The sequence below is a fragment of the Salvelinus fontinalis genome, chromosome 42 (genome assembly GCF_029448725.1).
Source record: "Salvelinus fontinalis isolate EN_2023a chromosome 42, ASM2944872v1, whole genome shotgun sequence".
Taxonomy (NCBI): Eukaryota; Metazoa; Chordata; class Actinopteri; order Salmoniformes; family Salmonidae; genus Salvelinus; species Salvelinus fontinalis.
This window is the reverse complement of record NC_074706.1, coordinates 3,562,112-3,580,524: the sequence shown is the minus strand read 5'-3', so window position 1 is coordinate 3,580,524 and position 18,413 is coordinate 3,562,112. Positions and strand designations below refer to the sequence as shown.

Below are 18,413 nucleotides of genomic sequence, written 5' to 3'. Positions count from 1 at the left end.
TTATATATGTGGCTCCCAAGTGGCGCAGCGGTCTACAGCACTGCATCTCAGTGCTAGAGGCGTCACTACAGACCCTGGTTCGATCCCGTATCACAACCGGCCGTGATCGGGAGTCCCATAGGGCGATGCAGAATTGGACTCAGCATGCGCCCGCAAATGTTTATTCAACTCTCTCATGTACTTACGGTAAATTGAATGAGACGTCATCACGTCATGTTGCATTGTTATTATTGTAGACACAGGAACAGGGATTTGTAAACCGCTATGAGCTGGGCTTTAACTACCCAACCAAGTGTCCACTTACAGGCCACAGTGTTTAAACATATTAAAAATCAATATCGTTATTTTCCCTTTAAAACTTGCCATTATCAATATCTAGCTAGCTAGGCTATTCTAGCTAGAATGTCGGGGACCGTAATGTTTCAGACGCAGTTGTCGTCCATCATGGAAGCTCTATCCTCCGCCGCCATGGCGGAGATAACCAAACTGGTGGACGAGTACTCCACGTTTTTACGTGGGGAACTGTCACGGAAAAAACACGATAACGAAATCCTGATGAAAAAGCTGAAAGTAGTTGAAAACCGGCACCGGAAAAAGACATCTACGATTGAACACGGCGGGGACGGAGTTGGCACTGTGCTGCGCGAGAGACTTTGGAACGGGGGTTCCCTACCGCACCACACGCCCCGTACGTGTTTATGGATTTCATTTTAAATGCTTGGTGCTTTTAAATCGACAGTCGAAAATGAAGTAATGTGGCCTCTTCTCTTTCCATGCAGAAACCAACAGAGAACAAAAGCCCAACCAAGTCTTTACGCAGCAGGGTTGCAGCAGCAACTCGAGTAATGGACCCGCGGCGCGGGCGGGACAATGGACGGACGAGGTAGTGTAGCCGCTACACATTACACTTTTTTGTTTTATCAGCAGTAAAATAGTTAATCGTGGGCATGGTATTGATATTATTTTCAGCTGAATTATATGGTATAATTTACATAAGGATTAATACAACATTTTCTAAAATAGGCTAATAGGCTAGTATAGGATAAAAGTATTAATGCATTACACAGGCATACATGCAGGTAAGTGTTTATGTAATTCGCCTCCAATTAACAATGCATTGATCACACTATCACCGTGTGTCCCGTCTGTCCGTTGACAGACCACTGTAACAGTTACCATCAAACAAGAGAGACTGGAGGAGGACGGCCCAGGGGAATGTGGTGCCCCAAATGAACTGAGGATGAATGGTGAGCGAGACAAACCACGTTTCCATCCACCGTTTTTATACAAGGAAAGTCATGCCGATTTTTTTTTTATCACTACAGCTGTGATGGAAACAAAGTTTCGGAACAATTTTATAAATGCCAACAGATAATTTGTTCATTCGACATGGTGGAACCTTTTTGTCTGTTAAAGGAATTATGCGAGAATTGGCGATTGAAACGCCTCTATGCGCAAATATTGATATTATAACCATCATATCGAAGTAAACGTGGAGTCACGTGATGATATGTTGTGTGCTAGTCCCACTAGGACTCGGGAAACCATGCAGTTGATTAGGCTACAGATGAAATAACATGATTAACTTCAGGGTGGTGCTGCTCCTTTCCCATAAATATCATTGGTCTGATTCTGGGGATGCTTGACTGCCGTTTGACAAATATTCTCGCTCCATAATAATTTAGGTTTAAAGTTTATTTCCTGCAATTCTACACATTTTGTAATGGGTCGCAGAGAATATTTTGCCATTTTAATGGTCACTTTCTTGCAATTCTATACATTTTGCAATGTCTAATGTGTATTAATGTGTTATTTAAGTGAATCAACAAAATAAACCTAGCAAAAAAATGTTTAGTTGATCTGGACATTTCTGACAAGTTATTTATAGCTCTCTAAGGTATGCAATGGCTGACATGACAAGAGGAACTGATGTGGTACTACCCAACTTCCAAACTGCACCTTGTGCATTCTCCTGTTTCAAGTTGAAAGCCGGACTGAGTTCCTTTTTTAAAATCCGCAACAAGTCCATTTGGTGGAAACACACCACTGGTGGGAAAATGTACATATTTTCTTATGCAGATTTTAGAATATTCACATTAAATTGGATGTAAACCTAGCTACTGAGAGAGAAGGAAAGAGCTTAAATGAAATGAGGGAGGAAGGGAGGCCAAGTTCAAACATCCAGATAGCAAAATGCAATATTACATGGCGGTGGTGATGATGGTGGTGGTAGTGATGATGATGATGCCGATGATGGTGGTGGTGAAGATGATGATGATGACATTGCCTTCTGTTCTCTATCCCGTGTTGCCCCCTCTCCTGCATGTAAGCTCCTGAGCATTCCACCACTCCACTGGTCGCCCGGCAACCGCATCCCACTGATCAGAGCAGTTTTGAGGAGGACTGGGGGTTCCAGAGTACACCACCAGGGGGTAGAGATGAGCTCACTGACTCTATGGAACACAACATAGAAGTGGAACATAGAACTATGGGACACCACATAGAACAGGAACATAGAACTATGGAACACCTAGAACTAGAACATAGAACTCTGGAACATGACCTCAGTAGCAGCTCTCACTGCCTGGACCAGGACCAGCCTGTAGTAGTTGAGGAGATCCGCCTCAAGAGGGAGCCAGAGAGCCCATGTCCAGACCTCAACCCACTACCGGGAGGAGAACCAGGCCTGGAGGTCGACCAGGAGGATCTGGGCCAAACGTACCCCGAGTATGCAGCACTGAACCTGGGGTACGGTGGCTACACAGACACCTCTGGTCTATTTTTCACCTACTCGTCAGAAAACCAACTACAACAACGCACTTCCTCCTCGACAACGACCACAGACGATTACGCATCGTTCCCGGGGAAACACACCGTCACCGTCATGCCTGGTCACCATGGAGACCAAAGAGGAAGTGGTGGGACTGTCAGAACTCGAGCTCCCCTCAGTAAAGAGAAGGAGGGGAGGTTCGTATGCAAACATTGTGGGAAGGGTTTCCCCTACATCAGCTGCCTTAAGCGGCACGCCCTCAACCACACGAGAGAGAGGATGCATCACTGCTCCGTGTGTGGGCGGAGCTTCATCAGACCCAGTCACCTGAGGAGGCATGAACTGCTCCACACGGGTGTCCGACCCTTCGCCTGCGCACTATGTGGACGCCACTTCTCGCATGGTGCACACCTCCAAGCTCACATGAAGACACACACGTGATGGAAGTGCCCTGTGTGTGACGTAATTGATGTGTGTGTGTGTGTGTGACGTAATTGACTTCTTGTTTTACATATGATCTAAAGTTTTATGTGGAAAGACTTGAACCAGTTTTACAAAGGGGGATTCCACATAAAATCAAGAGTTCAATACATACAGTAGACATCTGTTCTGTGAATTGGCCTTTATTGTAGCCTGCTGTGTTGCTAGGCAGTTTCTGAGTAAAATGCTGATGGTTGAGATGGCTGCTTTCATTGGTCAAGTTACTTTTTAATTCCAGAAGATGTATTTTATTATTGCTGTCAAATCATATTCCAAGTTAGTATTTCCATTTTACAATGAATGACATTATCATCAGAAATCCCACACAGCTGTGAGTAGCTAGGCCTACTTTTAGAGTGTATATTTAAGGCCTGAGGGGGTGTGGTATATGGCCAAGGCTAAGGGCTGTTCTTATGCACAACACAACACGGAGTGTCTGGACACAGGTGGTATATTGGCTATATACCACAAACCCCCGAGGTGCCTTATTGCTATTATAAACTGGTTACAAGTGTAATTAGAACAGGAAAAATACATGTTTTGTCATACCCCTGGTATATGCCTGATATACCATGGTTTTCAGCCAATTAGCACTCAGGGCTCTACCACCCAGTTTATAATTAGATGTAAGCAACTGGAGACAACTCACCACTCACATATATTTTAGTCATTTAGCCTAGTCCCCAATGGCTGGCCAACGCTTGCGTCGCGTGCACCATGCAGCGCAGGTGGAAAAACAGACAGCGAATGGACTGGCACATCGCGGCGCCTGCGCGTAATGGTGACGAGGTGTCTGTTTAGAGTTCTACCACAAATCAACAAGAGGATCGACATTAAACAAAGTGAGTAGCTGGTATATAGGCTAATATCTGAATGTATAGGCTACAGCCTATGTATGGCATAGTTTTCATAGCCTACGATTTATGATTAATGCTGCATGGTTGAACTGTGGCCAGTGTAATAATTGTCATAAAAGTTGCTCTACCATAGCCATACACGTTTTTATTGTTTTATGACAGCACAGTGTCCTACACTGGCCAACGTCCCGTTATAACCGAACTATTTTACTGTCTATTTTGAGGCGTTTTGGCACCATACTACAGATTGCGCGCAAAGAAAACACAGTAATGCAATGACCGCATGGCGGATTAGTCTGTAGCTAATCTGATGTGGATTACCGTTATAGGGCGAGTGTACTTTATCTGTTGTAGTCTTCCCGCACTGTAATGTAGGCTACAGCTCAGTACACATTCTCATACCATTAGCGGATTTACTACGCATTAGACCGTAGCCGATAGTCTCTAGTCTGTATTATTCCGATTTCCGAATTTGTATTATAATTATTTATCCTTAAAGTGTTTGATGTGCACTATGTATTATTATTATTATTAATTGTTATTGCATTATTACACCTGACACGTGTTGTGATGCCTCTTCACGTGTATATTTTAGGGGGAAGATGAACAATCGCCTCTCAAAGCAAATGACAGGATCATTTATGAAATGGCAACAAAGGAATGAACAAAAGTCATGAGTTACACACTGAAGAAAAGAGAGGGAAATAAACACAAAGTGGAACAACAAGGAAGTGAGAAAGAAAGAGGAAGAGAAACACATCTATAGACAGAGGGGCTGTGAGAGCGACCAGTTTACACTGCAGGTTGAGAAACTTCCCACTCCTCGTGGGTTTAACCACTAGGCCTACTATTATGACAACTCATGTTAGTGTGCTATGAACTCAAATTCTACTGCTATTATTTCTACTATGGCCACCACTACCACTTCAAGTCTTAGGTGTTTGAAACCTGTCATAAAACGTGTTATCTCTAACAGCCATTGATTGAGAAGGGGAGTTAACCAGTATATTTTCTGATAGTGCAGTTTGAATTGGAATGCCACTCCTTATCTCTCCCACCCAGCACTCCTTTCTAGTGATACAGCTACTTTTCAGCCAGTCGCTCTCAAATACTCAAAGCAAGTATCAAGAGGGATATAAAGGATAGAGAGGGAGAGAGAGAGCGAGGGGGAGAGAGAAAGAGAGAGAGAGAGGGAGGACATATAGAAAAGTAAGACATAAGAGTCAGAGGATAGAAAAGGGGTCTCTTTGAATACAGTCACCCATTAACCTCACATTAATAAGACAACAAGAACAGTCCTTTGAGTGACAGTTAAACAGGCAGCAAGCCAGTCAGTCAGAGCAGGGAGTCAGTTAGTCAGCCAGGCAGGTAGCTATCAGTCGGTCAGCCAGCAAGCCAGTCAGAGCAAGGACTCAGTCAGCCAGGCAGGTAGCTAGTCAGCCAGCCAGTCAGGCAGTCAGTCTGTTAATCAGCGAGGATGCTGGGATGCGAGGGGGGAGGGGTAGGGTTGCGCTACAGACTGACCCTGGCCACAGGGCTGGTGGAGTGTCTGTGTTTCGCCGGCGTGGTCTTCGGTTGGGCATCGCTGGTCTTCGTCCTGAAGACAGATGGATACTTCGCTGACCTCTGTGTCAATCTGACTACTGGACCCAACAGTACAGTGGAAACAGGTGAGTAGTTCAATGCTATTCAGTTCAATATGACAGAATAGAATAGATTGGAATAGAATATGAAGCACATCTGAGGAGTTCATACTAGAAAACTGAAGGACTTCTATCTTTCTCCCCCTCTCTATCTCTCTGTATTCCTCTCTTTCTGTATTCAATCTCTCACTCTGCCCCATCCCCCCTCCCTCGCACTCTCTCTCCTCATCCATCCATCCATCTCTCTCTCTCTCTCTCTCTCAGATTGTAGTGGAGAGGATGAACAGTTCTCCCTGGTCTTCATCATCCCTAATCTCTCTCCCCATCCCTCCATCTCTCTCTTTCTCAGACTGTAGTGGACAGGATGAATAGGTCTCCCTGGTCTTCATCATCCCTAATCTCTCTCCCCATCCCTCCATCTCTCTCTTTCTCAGACTGTAGTGGACAGGATGAACAGGTCTCCCTGGTCTTCATCATCCCTAATCTCTCTCCCCATCCCTCCATCTCTCTCAGACTGTAGTGGACAGGATGAACAGTTCTCTCTGGTCTTCACCGTCACCTCCTTTATGAACAACTTCCTCACGCTTCCCAACGGATTCATCTTCGACCGCTTCGGCACCATGGCAACGAGGCTTCTGGGAATGTGAGTCTTTTTTAAACTACAGAAATCCAGGCTTCATTACTAGGGCCCAGAGTTTTTCCTGCCCTGGTCAGGTAAGGATGGCGATATACCCATATACAATGTGATATATGGCATATCCATTGCAAATAATTCTTACAATGTTAACAATTAAAGGATATAACTAGGTCCTGACCTCTGACCAGTATTTCCAGGACATCCACAGAGTTTATTTACACATAGTCAATTAATAACAATTCTTCAGTAAGTTTATAGCTAGACCGTCGCCTAGACGAGAGAGAGAGAGTGAGTGAGTCACTGAGTCAAAAGGGGGTGGGAAGGTGAGGGTCCATTCCTGGTTTACTCAGGCATTGTTTTTGTAGAATGTGTATGCATATTTTAATCTAAGTTCTACAGGTTTATTGAGGTTGTCTTCTGACCCACTGAGAAATGTGTCAGCGACTAAAGTTTAACAGACCATAACCCACTGTGTGATACCTCTTTATCTACCTCTGCTCTGTGTTTCCCCTCAGATGTCTCTACACCACTGGTACACTGATGGTTGCCTTCTCCAGTTCAGGTGAACATAGACTGTACAGTATAACGGTTGTTATTCAATCAGAACAGCTCTTGATATTTGTTATTTGATAAATGAACAAAGACAATCAATCAAATGTATTTATAAAGCCCTATTTACATCAGCAGATGTCACAAAGGGCTTGTAAGGAAACCCATCCTAAAACCCTAAACAGCAAGCAATGCAGATGTAGAAGCACGGTGGCTAGGAAAAACTCCCTAGAAAGGCAGGAACCTAGGAAGAAACCTAGAGAGGAACCAGGCTCTGGCTGTTCCCGGTGGAAATTATAAGAGTACATGGCCATTAAGGCCAGATCGTTCTTCAAGATGTTCGAACGTTCATCGATGACCAGCAGGATCAAATAATAATCACAGTGGTTATAGAGGGTGCAACGGGTCAGCACCTCAGGAGTAAGTGTCAGTTGGCTTTTCATAGCCGAGCATTCAGAGGTCGAGAGACAGGTCGAGAGAGAGAGACACCGGGAGAAGGAGAGAGAGGGTTGAAACAGCAGGTCCGGGATAAGGTAGCACGTCAGGCAGACCAGCAGAAACTAGAGCAGGAGTACGACCAGGTGGACTGGGGACGGGGACCCTGCAAAAGCATTAGGAAGAGCACATTCCTAGTGTAGAATGTTGGATGAGTAGAGATTGAACTTGACCTATGCTGTCTCTGTGTCTATCTCTCTATCTCTCTCTCTAATAGCTCTGTCCATGCTGCTGTTCCCAGCCCTGTCCTTCATCGCAGTAGGAGGTATATTGTTCCTCATCACAAACATACAGGTACAGCAGCATGCCATGACTCCTCAGTTTCAACACAGTTCCAGACAGTACAAACAGTATTCATTACATCTGTGTAACAGGTGTATGTCACACACTATTTTGTCTGGCACATAAAACTGATATTTATTCAGTAAATACCGTATTTCTACTGTATACTATATGGATACTGTGTTTATACTGTGTACTATATGGATACTGTATTTCTACTGTATACTATATGGATACTGTGTTTATACTGTGTACTATATGGATACTGTATTTCTACTGTATACTATATGGATACTGTATTTCTACTGTATACTAAATGGATACTGTATTTCTACTGTGTACTATATGGCTACTGTATTTCTACTGTGTACTATATGGATACTGTATTTCTACTGTGTACTATATGGATACTGTATTTATACTGTGTACTATATGGATACTGTATTTCTACTGTATACTAAATGGATACTGTATTTCTACTGTGTACTATATGGATACTGTATTTCTACTGTGTACTATATGGGTGGATGTATTCTTCTTGGATGAATGTCCACACTTGTTGAACTGTTGTTCGCTACTATAGGTTGGGAACCTGTTTGGCTCCCATCGTTCCACCATCATCACCCTCTATAATGGAGCCTTCGACTCTTCCTCGGCTGTCTTCCTCATCATCAAGGTATCACAGAACTCACACATACTGTAGCCTACAGGACAGAGGCCTCTCTCTGAGAGAAAAATGCTCTGCTCGTCAGGTTACTAGATAACTGCCTTAAAAAGGCCAAGTGTATAAAACAGATTAATTTGATTATATATTGTAGATATATCCCATATAATGATAATATTTGTATATATTGTAGATATATCCCATATATTGATTATATTTGTAGATATTGTAGATATATCCCATATAATATTATATTTGTAGATATATCCCATATAATATTATATTTGTAGATATATCCCATATATTGATTATATTTGTAGATATTGTAGATATATCCCATATAATGATTATATTTGTATATATTGTAGATATATCCCATATATTGATTATATTTGTAGATATTGTAGATATATCCCATATAATGATTATATTTGTAGATATATCCCATATATTGATTATATTTGTATATATTGTAGATATATCCCATATATTGATTATATTTTCAGATATTGTAGATATATCCCATATAATGATTATATTTGTAGATATATCCCATATAATGATTATATTTGTAGATATTGTAGATATATCCCATATAATATTATATTTGTAGATATTGTAGATATATCCCATATAATGATTATATTTGTAGATATTGTAGATATATCCCATATAATATTATATTTGTAGATATATCCCATATATTGATTATATTTGTAGATATTGTAGATATATCCCATATAATGATTATATTTGTAGATATTGTAGATATATCCCATATAATATTATATTTGTAGATATATCCCATATAATATTATATTTGTAGATATTTGTAGATATATCCCATATAATATTATATTTGTAGATATATCCCATATATTGATTATATTTGTAGATATTGTAGATATATCCCATATAATGATTATATTTGTAGATATTGTAGATATATCCCATATAATGATTATATTTGTAGATATATCCCATATAATGATTATATTTGTAGATATTGTAGATATATCCCATATAATATTATATTTGTAGATATTGTAGATATATCCCATATAATGATTATATTTGTAGATATTGTAGATATATCCCATATAATATTATATTTGTAGATATATCCCATATATTGATTATATTTGTAGATATTGTAGATATATCCCATATAATGATTATATTTGTAGATATTGTAGATATATCCCATATAATATTATATTTGTAGATATATCCCATATAATATTATATTTGTAGATATTTGTAGATATATCCCATATAATATTATATTTGTAGATATATCCCATATATTGATTATATTTGTAGATATTGTAGATATATCCCATATAATGATTATATTTGTAGATATTGTAGATATATCCCATATAATATTATATTTGTAGATATATCCCATATAATATTATATTTGTAGATATTTGTAGATATATCCCATATAATATTATATTTGTAGATATATCCCATATAATGATTATATTTGTAGATATTGTAGATATATTCCATATAATATTATATTTGTAGATATTGTAGATATATCCCATATATTGATTATATTTGTATATATTTCCCATATATTGATTATATTTGTATATATATCCCATATATTGATTATATTTGTATATATATCCCATATATTGATGATATTTTTATTATATGTAGTCATGGTCGTTTAATAGCTATCCATTGGTGGCTCTCCGTGCGTCTCTCCCTCCGTCTCAGGTGATGTATGAAGGAGGGGTCTCCCTCCGCTCCTCCTTCCTCATTCTCTCCGTCTGCAGTGTCATCCACCTCCTCAGGACGTTCTTCCTCATGCCCAACACCCACATTCCCTACCCACTCCCTGAGGGCTTCACCTATGGGTGAGAACTACAACTCCCACACATATGATAGTATTAATCTGACCAGGCCCTATGATACATAATGCCATAGTATGTATGGAGGTTGTAGTTGTTACCTAGAGAACTACGACTCGCAGAGGGCCTGGGGGTTTTCCAGACCATGGAGTGTTTCCTTGTCAGATTACTTGGGCAGGAAAAAGTCCTGTACATGTTCATAGATAAATGCAAAACGAAATTAAATCATTATTAATAATTATTTGTGTTTGGCATTTAACAAATGGTATTGATTTGTTAGGTCAGTCTCAATGACATGCATTCATATCAGATGGGTGACCCTGATGATAAACATATTTGATTATACCCTGGTGCTTCCTTTTCAACAGCGTGAACCCTGGAAAGTCCAACAGCTACAACGTAGAGGAGTTTGAGAAGACTCGAGAGACGGGGATGACATCAGAGGGGGAGGGGCCAGCGGAGACCGACGACATGCCCCTACAGTCTGATGACGGGCAGCAGTCGGAAAACTCTGGGAAAGGTGTCGTTTGGCCAACTACAATCTTTAATCTGGCCGGGGAATGGAAGGTGCATTTTGTTGACTCAAATGTTTTTCCTCTCTCACACACACACACTCTCTCAGTGGCCAGTTTCAGGAGCTGTGTGCAGTCGTGGTTCTTCCTGTGGCATCTGGTGTGGCTGTCTGTCATGCAGCTGAGACACTACCTCTTCATCGGAACACTGAACCCCATGCTCAACCGGCTGGCCGACAACGACTCAGCCCTGGGTAAACCACACACATGAACACACACACGCATGCACACACCAAAGCATAGGTTCACTGAATGAATCTAAATACTCCCTCCCCCCTTCTCTCTTTCTCCCCCCTCTCTCTCTCTCTCTTTCAGTGAGTCAGTACACCAATGCCTTTGCCTTCACCCAGCTGTTTGGGGTCCTCTGTGCTCCCTGGAACGGCCTCATCATGGACAGACACAAGGGGAAGCCACTGGCTCCAGGTGGGTGACATGGCTCTAGCTTAGTAACAACAGGATGGTGTTCAATAGAGCACAAAGTAGCAAAATGTTAAGCAATGAAAGACGATAATGGGTATCCTTATTGGGTCAGGTAGTAGGCCTACCTCCTGTTTCAGTCTAGAATATATTTTTTAAATCCTATTTCATGCCTAATGAGCATGGCCATGGTTCTGGTGTGTGTGTGTGTCCATCATCCTCACCCAACCTTTCTCTCACCTCCTCCGTCTATAGGAGAAACAGGTAAGGAGGCAGACCTGCGCTCCTCCTCTCTCTCCCTCTTCCTCACCTCCCTCCAGTGCCTCCTCTTCTCCATCTGCGCCTCCTCTCCTCTCCTCCCTCTCCAGTACCTCACCTTCATCCTGCAGGTCCTCAACCGCTCCTTCCTCTACGGAGGCAACGCAGCCTTCGTCAGCATCGCGTGAGTGAAAGAGGGATAAAGAGACAGATAGTGGGGGGCAGAGTGGCAGATTAATAGGGGGGGCAGAGTGGCAGATTAATAGTGGGGGGCAGAGTGGCAGATTAATAGTGGGGACAGAGTGGCAGATTAATAGTGGGGCCTGAGTGGCAGATTAATAGTGGGGGGCAGAGTGGCAGATTAATAGTGGGGGGCAGAGTGGCAGATTAATAGTGGGGGCAGAGTGGCAGATTAATAGTGGGGGCAGAGTGGCAGATTAATAGTGGGGGGCAGAGTAGCAGATTAATAGTGGGGTCAGAGTGGCAGATTAATAGTGGGGGCAGAGTAGCAGATTAATAGTGGGGGCAGAGTGGCAGATTAATAGTGGGGGGCAGAGTGGCAGATTAATAGTGGGGGGCAGAGTGGCAGATTAATAGTGGGGGGCAGAGTGGCAGATTAATAGTGGGGGGCAGAGTGGCAGATTAATAGTGGGGGGCAGAGTGGCAGATTAATAGTGGGGGGGCAGAGTGGCAGATTAATAGTGGGGGGCAGAGTGGCAGATTAATAGTGGGGGGCAGAGTGGCAGATTAATAGTGGGGGGCAGAGTGGCAGATTAATAGTGGGGGGCAGAGTGGCAGATTAATAGTGGGGTCAGAGTGGCAAATTAATAGTGGGGTCAGAGTGGCAGATTAATAGTGGGATCAGAGTGGCAGATTAATAGTGGGGGGCAGAGTGGCAGATTAATAGTGGGATCAGAGTGGCAGATTAATAGTGGGGGGCAGAGTGGCAGATTAATAGTGGGGGGCAGAGTGGCAGATTAATAGTGGGATCAGAGTGGCAGATTAATAGTGGGGGCAGAGTGGCAGATTAATAGTGGGGGGCAGAGTGGCAGATTAATAGTGGGGACAGAGTGGCAGATTAATAGTGGGGCCTGAGTGGCAGATTAATAGTGGGGGGCAGAGTGGCAGATTAATAGTGGGGGGCAGAGTAGCAGATTAATAGTGGGGTCAGAGTGGCAGATTAATAGTGGGGTCAGAGTGGCAGATTAATAGTGGGGTCAGATTAGCAGATTAATAGTGGGGGGCAGATTAATAGTGGGGGGCAGAGTGGCAGATTAATAGTGGGGGGCAGAGTGGCAGATTAATAGTGGGGGCAGAGTGGCAGATTAATAGTGGGGGGCAGAGTGGCAGATTAATAGTGGGGGGCAGAGTGGCAGATTAATAGTGGGGGGCAGAGTGGCAGATTAATAGTGGGGGGCAGAGTGGCAGATTAATAGTGGGGCCTGAGTGGCAGATTAATAGTGGGAACAGAGTGGCAGATTAATAGTGGGGCCTGAGTGGCAGATTAATAGTGGGGGGCAGAGTGGCAGATTAATAGTGGGGGGCAGAGTGGCAGATTAATAGTGGGGTCAGAGTGGCAAATTAATAGTGGGGTCAGAGTGGCAGATTAATAGTGGGATCAGAGTGGCAGATTAATAGTGGGGGCAGAGTGGCAGATTAATAGTGGGGGGCAGAGTGGCAGATTAATAGTGGGATCAGAGGGGCAGATTAATAGTGGGGGGCAGAGTGGCAGATTAATAGTGGGGTCAGAGTGGCAGATTAATAGTGGGGGGCAGAGTGGCAGATTAATAGTGGGATCAGAGTGGCAGATTAATAGTGGGGGCAGTGGCAGATTAATAGTGGGGGCAGAGTGGCAGATTAATAGTGGGGGGCAGAGTGGCAGATTAATAGTGGGGTCAGAGTGGCAGATTAATAGTGGGGGGCAGAGTGGCAGATTAATAGTGGGATCAGAGTGGCAGATTAATAGTGGGGGCAGTGGCAGATTAATAGTGGGGGCAGAGTGGCAGATTAATAGTGGGGGCAGAGTGGCAGATTAATAGTGGGGGCAGTGGCAGATTAATAGTGGGATCAGAGTGGCAGATTAATAGTGGGGGGCAGAGTGGCAGATTAATAGTGGGGTCAGAGTGGCAGATTAATAGTGGGGGGCAGAGTGGCAGATTAATAGTGGGATCAGAGTGGCAGATTAATAGTGGGGGCAGTGGCAGATTAATAGTGGGGTCAGAGTGGCAGATTAATAGTGGGATCAGAGTGGCAGATTAATAGTGGGGGCAGTGGCAGATTAATAGTGGGGGCAGAGTGGCAGATTAATAGTGGGGGCAGAGTAGCAGATTAATAGTGAGATCTGACAGGAAGGAAATAAAAAGGTAGATTATAGAAGAAGGAACAAGGGAAATAAATAGACAATAGACTTGACATTTTAAAATGTGAAAATACAGTTCAAAGACTAAAGTTTACAATAAAGGAAGGCGACTGAGTGCTACTCATTCATACTTCCCTCAGTTGATGTCCGGCTCTCCTTTCTTTTCTCCTCCCTGCCCTCTCTCACCACAGTTTTCCTGGGGTCCACTTTGGGAAGTTGTATGGTTTGGTGATGTCTCTGTCTGCCGTGGTGTCACTGCTGCAGTACCCCTGTTTCGCCCTGGTCAAAGGAGCCCTAGGTGGAGACCCCTTCTATGTGAGTGGGTCATACAAACATACGGTCACTAGATGACTAACCTCGTCCCCAGGCTCAGTTGCTATCGTGAGAGAGCAGGCAGAGTGGACGAGATTAGTAGATGTACTGTATTGTACTTGCCAAAAAGTAAATATGGAAATGTCTTTGTTGAACCTCACAGCTCATAACATAATAACTGTGTAACATGCAGTTGGCCCACTTTGCAGACCAGTAAGGTTAATGCTACTCTCTCAAAAGGGCCGTCTTTGTCGTCTTTCCTCCTCAGGTGAACATCGCTCTGACTCTCCTCACTCTACTGGCGTTCATCCATCCAATCAACATCTTCTACCACTGCAGGAAACTGACCAATCAGAGGGAGGATATGGCCGGCGGTGCTGCCATCACATTGGCTGAGGCCAAAATGTAGGGGACAGTACATGAGGGTCCTGAGCCAAGGGAAACAGGAAATGTCTTATTTCTAATTGTTTAAAGGGAATAAGTGAAAATGTAAAATAATAATAAAATATTTTTTATACTTATGTTTTACAGTAGTCCCATATTTTCCATCAGTATGTTTTGTTGGATAGTTTTCAATAAAATGTATTATCCATTATTGTGTCCTGATTTCTAAGCATAACAAGTAATGGCATAGTACGTCATGCCGGAAGTCGTCATTGAAAACAAACTGGTTTCCGGTCAAATTGAGTCACGCAGTCCAAAACAAACTAGTTGGCGATCACATGTCAATTTAGCCTGATAAAGATTGGTATTCAAGGTTTTCGTCTCGTGTAGGCAGAGTTGAAACTACCGATGTACACCCAATATCCTGAGTTTCACAACAGCTGTAGAAATGGAGGAAACCACGTTTATTTACAATTTTATTCCGAGTCGAACGGTGGATGAAGTGATCGACTTGATGCGATCTAGTTTTACACCTGAACATATGTCAACAGAGGAAGTCGTGGCTTTACTTCTGTCCATCTCTGAAGTGCCGTTGGCTCGTTGTATGGGTTCTCTGCAAAAAACGTTACTGGCGGAGATAACCAAGCTGTCAAAGTCAGGTCGCCGACGTTATTCTTACGGTGAAAGGTCCAGTACCGAGAACGGAGAGAGCAGAGTAGTTCAGTTAGCTGCAGAAGAAAATGAATATGTCAGTTACGACAACGATGGCACAGACACAGGTAGTTCATTCCACACACACTGAATCAATATAACATACAAAATATTGTCCAATATGTGTGTAGCTTACTGCTGTATAATTGATTGTAATCGAACACACAATAAAGGTATTTTGATCAAGTTTGGGGGTACATTTATTAAATGTAGCCCATAACAAGTCAGGAGATAAAAATCGGTTCAAGTTATTGCCAATGTTGACACTTGCCTTACTTCCCCAACAACAACAGGTCACATGTAGACCACAGCGATACCAAAGCAGACCCAGATCCACCATACTGAGGCAGTGGATCAAGCCTCCACCACACATGCAGTCTGTTCAGGACAGCAGGATGATGCTGATGCACCTACTGTCCACACGGGAGAGAAGCCTTACTCCTGCTCCGACTGCAACAAGACCTTCCACAGACAGGTAGGTACTGGGTAGACGTAGCAAAACATGATTTCAGCTTGTGGTAAGAGTGAGCTCTTTGGAACTAGCTACTTTGAGTGCCAACCTACCCATTCTATCACTTTTATTTGGCCGACAGGAATCTGACAAACTACTACACCAAGGGGGGTGGGGCTCCGCCTGCCCGCGCACCTTCTTCCGTTCCGACGGATGCAAGCACACGGGAGAGCAGCCGTTTCCGTGCCCGTACTGTGAGAAGACGTTTGCGACCGCCGGTATGATGAAGGCGCACGCCCTGGGCCACCTGAGTGAGCAACCTCGCCCGTGTCCCCACGGGGGGAGCTTCAGAACAGTGTATGATCCGAGTCATCAGCTGGTGACAAGGCCCTTCCTGTGTGTGAAGTGTCTCAAGGCCTTCAGGACAGCAAGGATTCTGCATAACCACAAGGTCAGTCAAGTTAGGTTGAGAGGACTGGTCCCTGGTTTTGCTGTCAGTATACATATAGGTAGGAAACGCTGTTCATAAGGGGTTGAGGAAGTGTAGGAGAGATGCGGACTCCTGTAATTACTCTAAACAATACTACACACAAAGGTATACTATAGGTATGCTTTGAGAATGGTTGTTTTTGAAATTCTTTAAAAAAATATTGCCGTATAAAAGAACTGGCGATGAGAATAGCTAAATGGGCGCCGTGAGAAACTCAAAAACATTGTTCCCTGTATTAGGTCCACCACATGGAGGACCGTGACCACACCTTTGAGGACTGCAACAAGACACCCCATCACCTGAAGCTCCACTCAGAGGATACGCCCTACGTCTATCCCGACCGCGGCAAGGGATTCCTCCAGCCCGACCGCCTCACCCTCCATCGCCGTACCCACGTTACAGAGCCCAAGTCCAGGAAGACGCGCCACAAGTGTTCCATGTCTCCGTGGTGAACGCCCGCAGGCACACCTCACTGTTCACCTTAATGTTGAGCACGGCGTCGAACCGTCCACCCACCCCACCCCGGGGTCAAGGTCAAAGTTTAACTGTCATCTGGATTGGAGGCAAAGACTAGGACAGGCCAAACCGCCTTCGTTCAGCTGACCTGTGTCGGGTTAGTTTTACAGGTCTGAACCAACTGGATAACCACAGCTGTGACACGGAGAAACGGAGTCAGAGACACAGACAGTTCCAGCAGAAAAGGAGGATCACAATGAAGAAGTCAGAGCAGAGTTTGGTGTTGAAAGAAGAAAACGTGTTCCCGTCTTATAAACTACGTGTCAGTGTCTAGTAGTACACGTCAGACACCAGCTTGTGTCAGGGAGTGTTGTAGCAGGGAAAACAGGTATAGGACCAGTTGTTAAACCACAGCTTGTGACCGGGCCGGGGAGTGCTGTATCATAGGACCAGTTGTTAGACTGCAGCTTGTCAGGGCCAGGGAGTGCTGTAGCAGCAAGAACAGGTCTAGGAACTGTTGTTAGAATGCAGTGTGTCAGCAGGAAGAACAAGTCCCAGGTCTGTTTTTATGATTGTAGCCAACCAGGGAGTGGGACAGCCTCTGACCTTGTTCCAAGTACCTGTAGTGAGGTTCACAACTCCTGGTAGAGTCACAGCACCATCTACAGGCCAAACAGTGAAACAACATCCTCTGTGACTAGTTTACATGGCTGTGGTATCATCCACAGCAACACCCATAGCACCAGTATAGTATCCAAACCCATAGTAACACTAGTAAATCCCTGACAAGTCTCACCTGTAGCAGCTAAACACATAGTAGCAGCACCAGTCACCTCAGCAATGACATCACAACTATGACATCACCAGTAACTCCCAGGTGAAGACCAAACAGAAGCAAATGGTTTTTTGTTAAATAAATTATATATAAAACAGGGACGAACCCTTTTAGTTGCAAAATGTTTTTCTACAGCGTTTAACGAATGAATTCACCCATAGCTACTCCTCCTCCATGCTAACAGTTGGCTGAAGTAAACCCTGATATGAGTGTCAATGAAAAGACCCATTGAAACATCTCTCTAAAACAAAGTTTACTTACAAATACCCAAAAGCCATTGACAGTAAGAATGTACAGGGATAAATGCTATTTGTATGACCATACAAACTGATCAGATATACTTCAAGTTTCTTTCATAAAGAACAGTCATTCTAACATGCAAACACAAAGCCTTGTACAGGATGAAGAACTGATTATGTGAACACGTTTAGGATTACAAATGTGTTGGTTCACTATTCTAACATTTAAGCCTCGGAACATTTGATTAAACAGTTAAGACTATAAAAGTTACATGTTCAATTTCTTGTTAGATCTACAGCTTTGCCATAATCCACTGTGTCTGATTTCCTCCACAAAACCAATAAATCTTCAATTGTTTCAGCTGCAATATATTTTATATAGTGTTTTTCTCAGAGAAGTAAATTAATCCTACAGACACTATGAAAATTCAACCTTGTTGGTTAACCAATTATGTATATATAAAATTCTGAAATGTAAAAAATATAAATCTAGAGTTTTCCTAGAACTGAAATGAATAGGTTCAGAAGTAAGAGTCCCATCAGACTTCGGACAGTAAACTAGCTTAAACAACAGTATATGCATACAGTAAAACCGTTTTTAAAACTTAAACAATACATGTGTACAGCAGTTATGCTAACAGTTCAAAGAATGATAAGGCACTAACCGAAAAGGGACTTCTCTCT

General features: G+C 43.1%; 3 protein-coding genes across 3 annotated transcripts; all 3 read left to right on the top strand.

Annotated features, from left to right (window-relative positions):
- The first annotated feature begins 205 nt into the window (after positions 1-205).
- On the top strand, positions 206-3,450 carry LOC129841591 (zinc finger protein 813-like). The gene is made up of 4 exons (XM_055909961.1): positions 206-688; positions 780-883; positions 1,160-1,247; positions 2,331-3,450. Exons 1-4 carry the CDS (start codon positions 403-405, stop codon positions 3,209-3,211), a joined length of 1,359 nt encoding a protein of 452 aa, XP_055765936.1. The 5' UTR covers positions 206-402; the 3' UTR covers positions 3,212-3,450.
- A 535-nt stretch (positions 3,451-3,985) lies between these two features.
- On the top strand, positions 3,986-14,758 carry LOC129841587 (equilibrative nucleobase transporter 1-like). The gene is made up of 13 exons (XM_055909957.1): positions 3,986-4,092; positions 4,703-5,777; positions 6,264-6,393; positions 6,903-6,949; positions 7,649-7,725; positions 8,297-8,389; positions 10,112-10,251; positions 10,614-10,765; positions 10,868-11,011; positions 11,133-11,240; positions 11,490-11,676; positions 14,043-14,166; positions 14,432-14,758. Exons 2-13 carry the CDS (start codon positions 5,585-5,587, stop codon positions 14,570-14,572), a joined length of 1,536 nt encoding a protein of 511 aa, XP_055765932.1. The 5' UTR covers positions 3,986-4,092; positions 4,703-5,584; the 3' UTR covers positions 14,573-14,758.
- A 59-nt stretch (positions 14,759-14,817) lies between these two features.
- Positions 14,818-18,406, top strand: LOC129841609 (putative zinc finger protein 66). The gene is made up of 4 exons (XM_055909990.1): positions 14,818-15,326; positions 15,552-15,733; positions 15,852-16,160; positions 16,439-18,406. Exons 3-4 carry the CDS (start codon positions 15,990-15,992, stop codon positions 16,649-16,651), a joined length of 384 nt encoding a protein of 127 aa, XP_055765965.1. The 5' UTR covers positions 14,818-15,326; positions 15,552-15,733; positions 15,852-15,989; the 3' UTR covers positions 16,652-18,406.
- Positions 18,407-18,413: the final 7 nt, after the last annotated feature.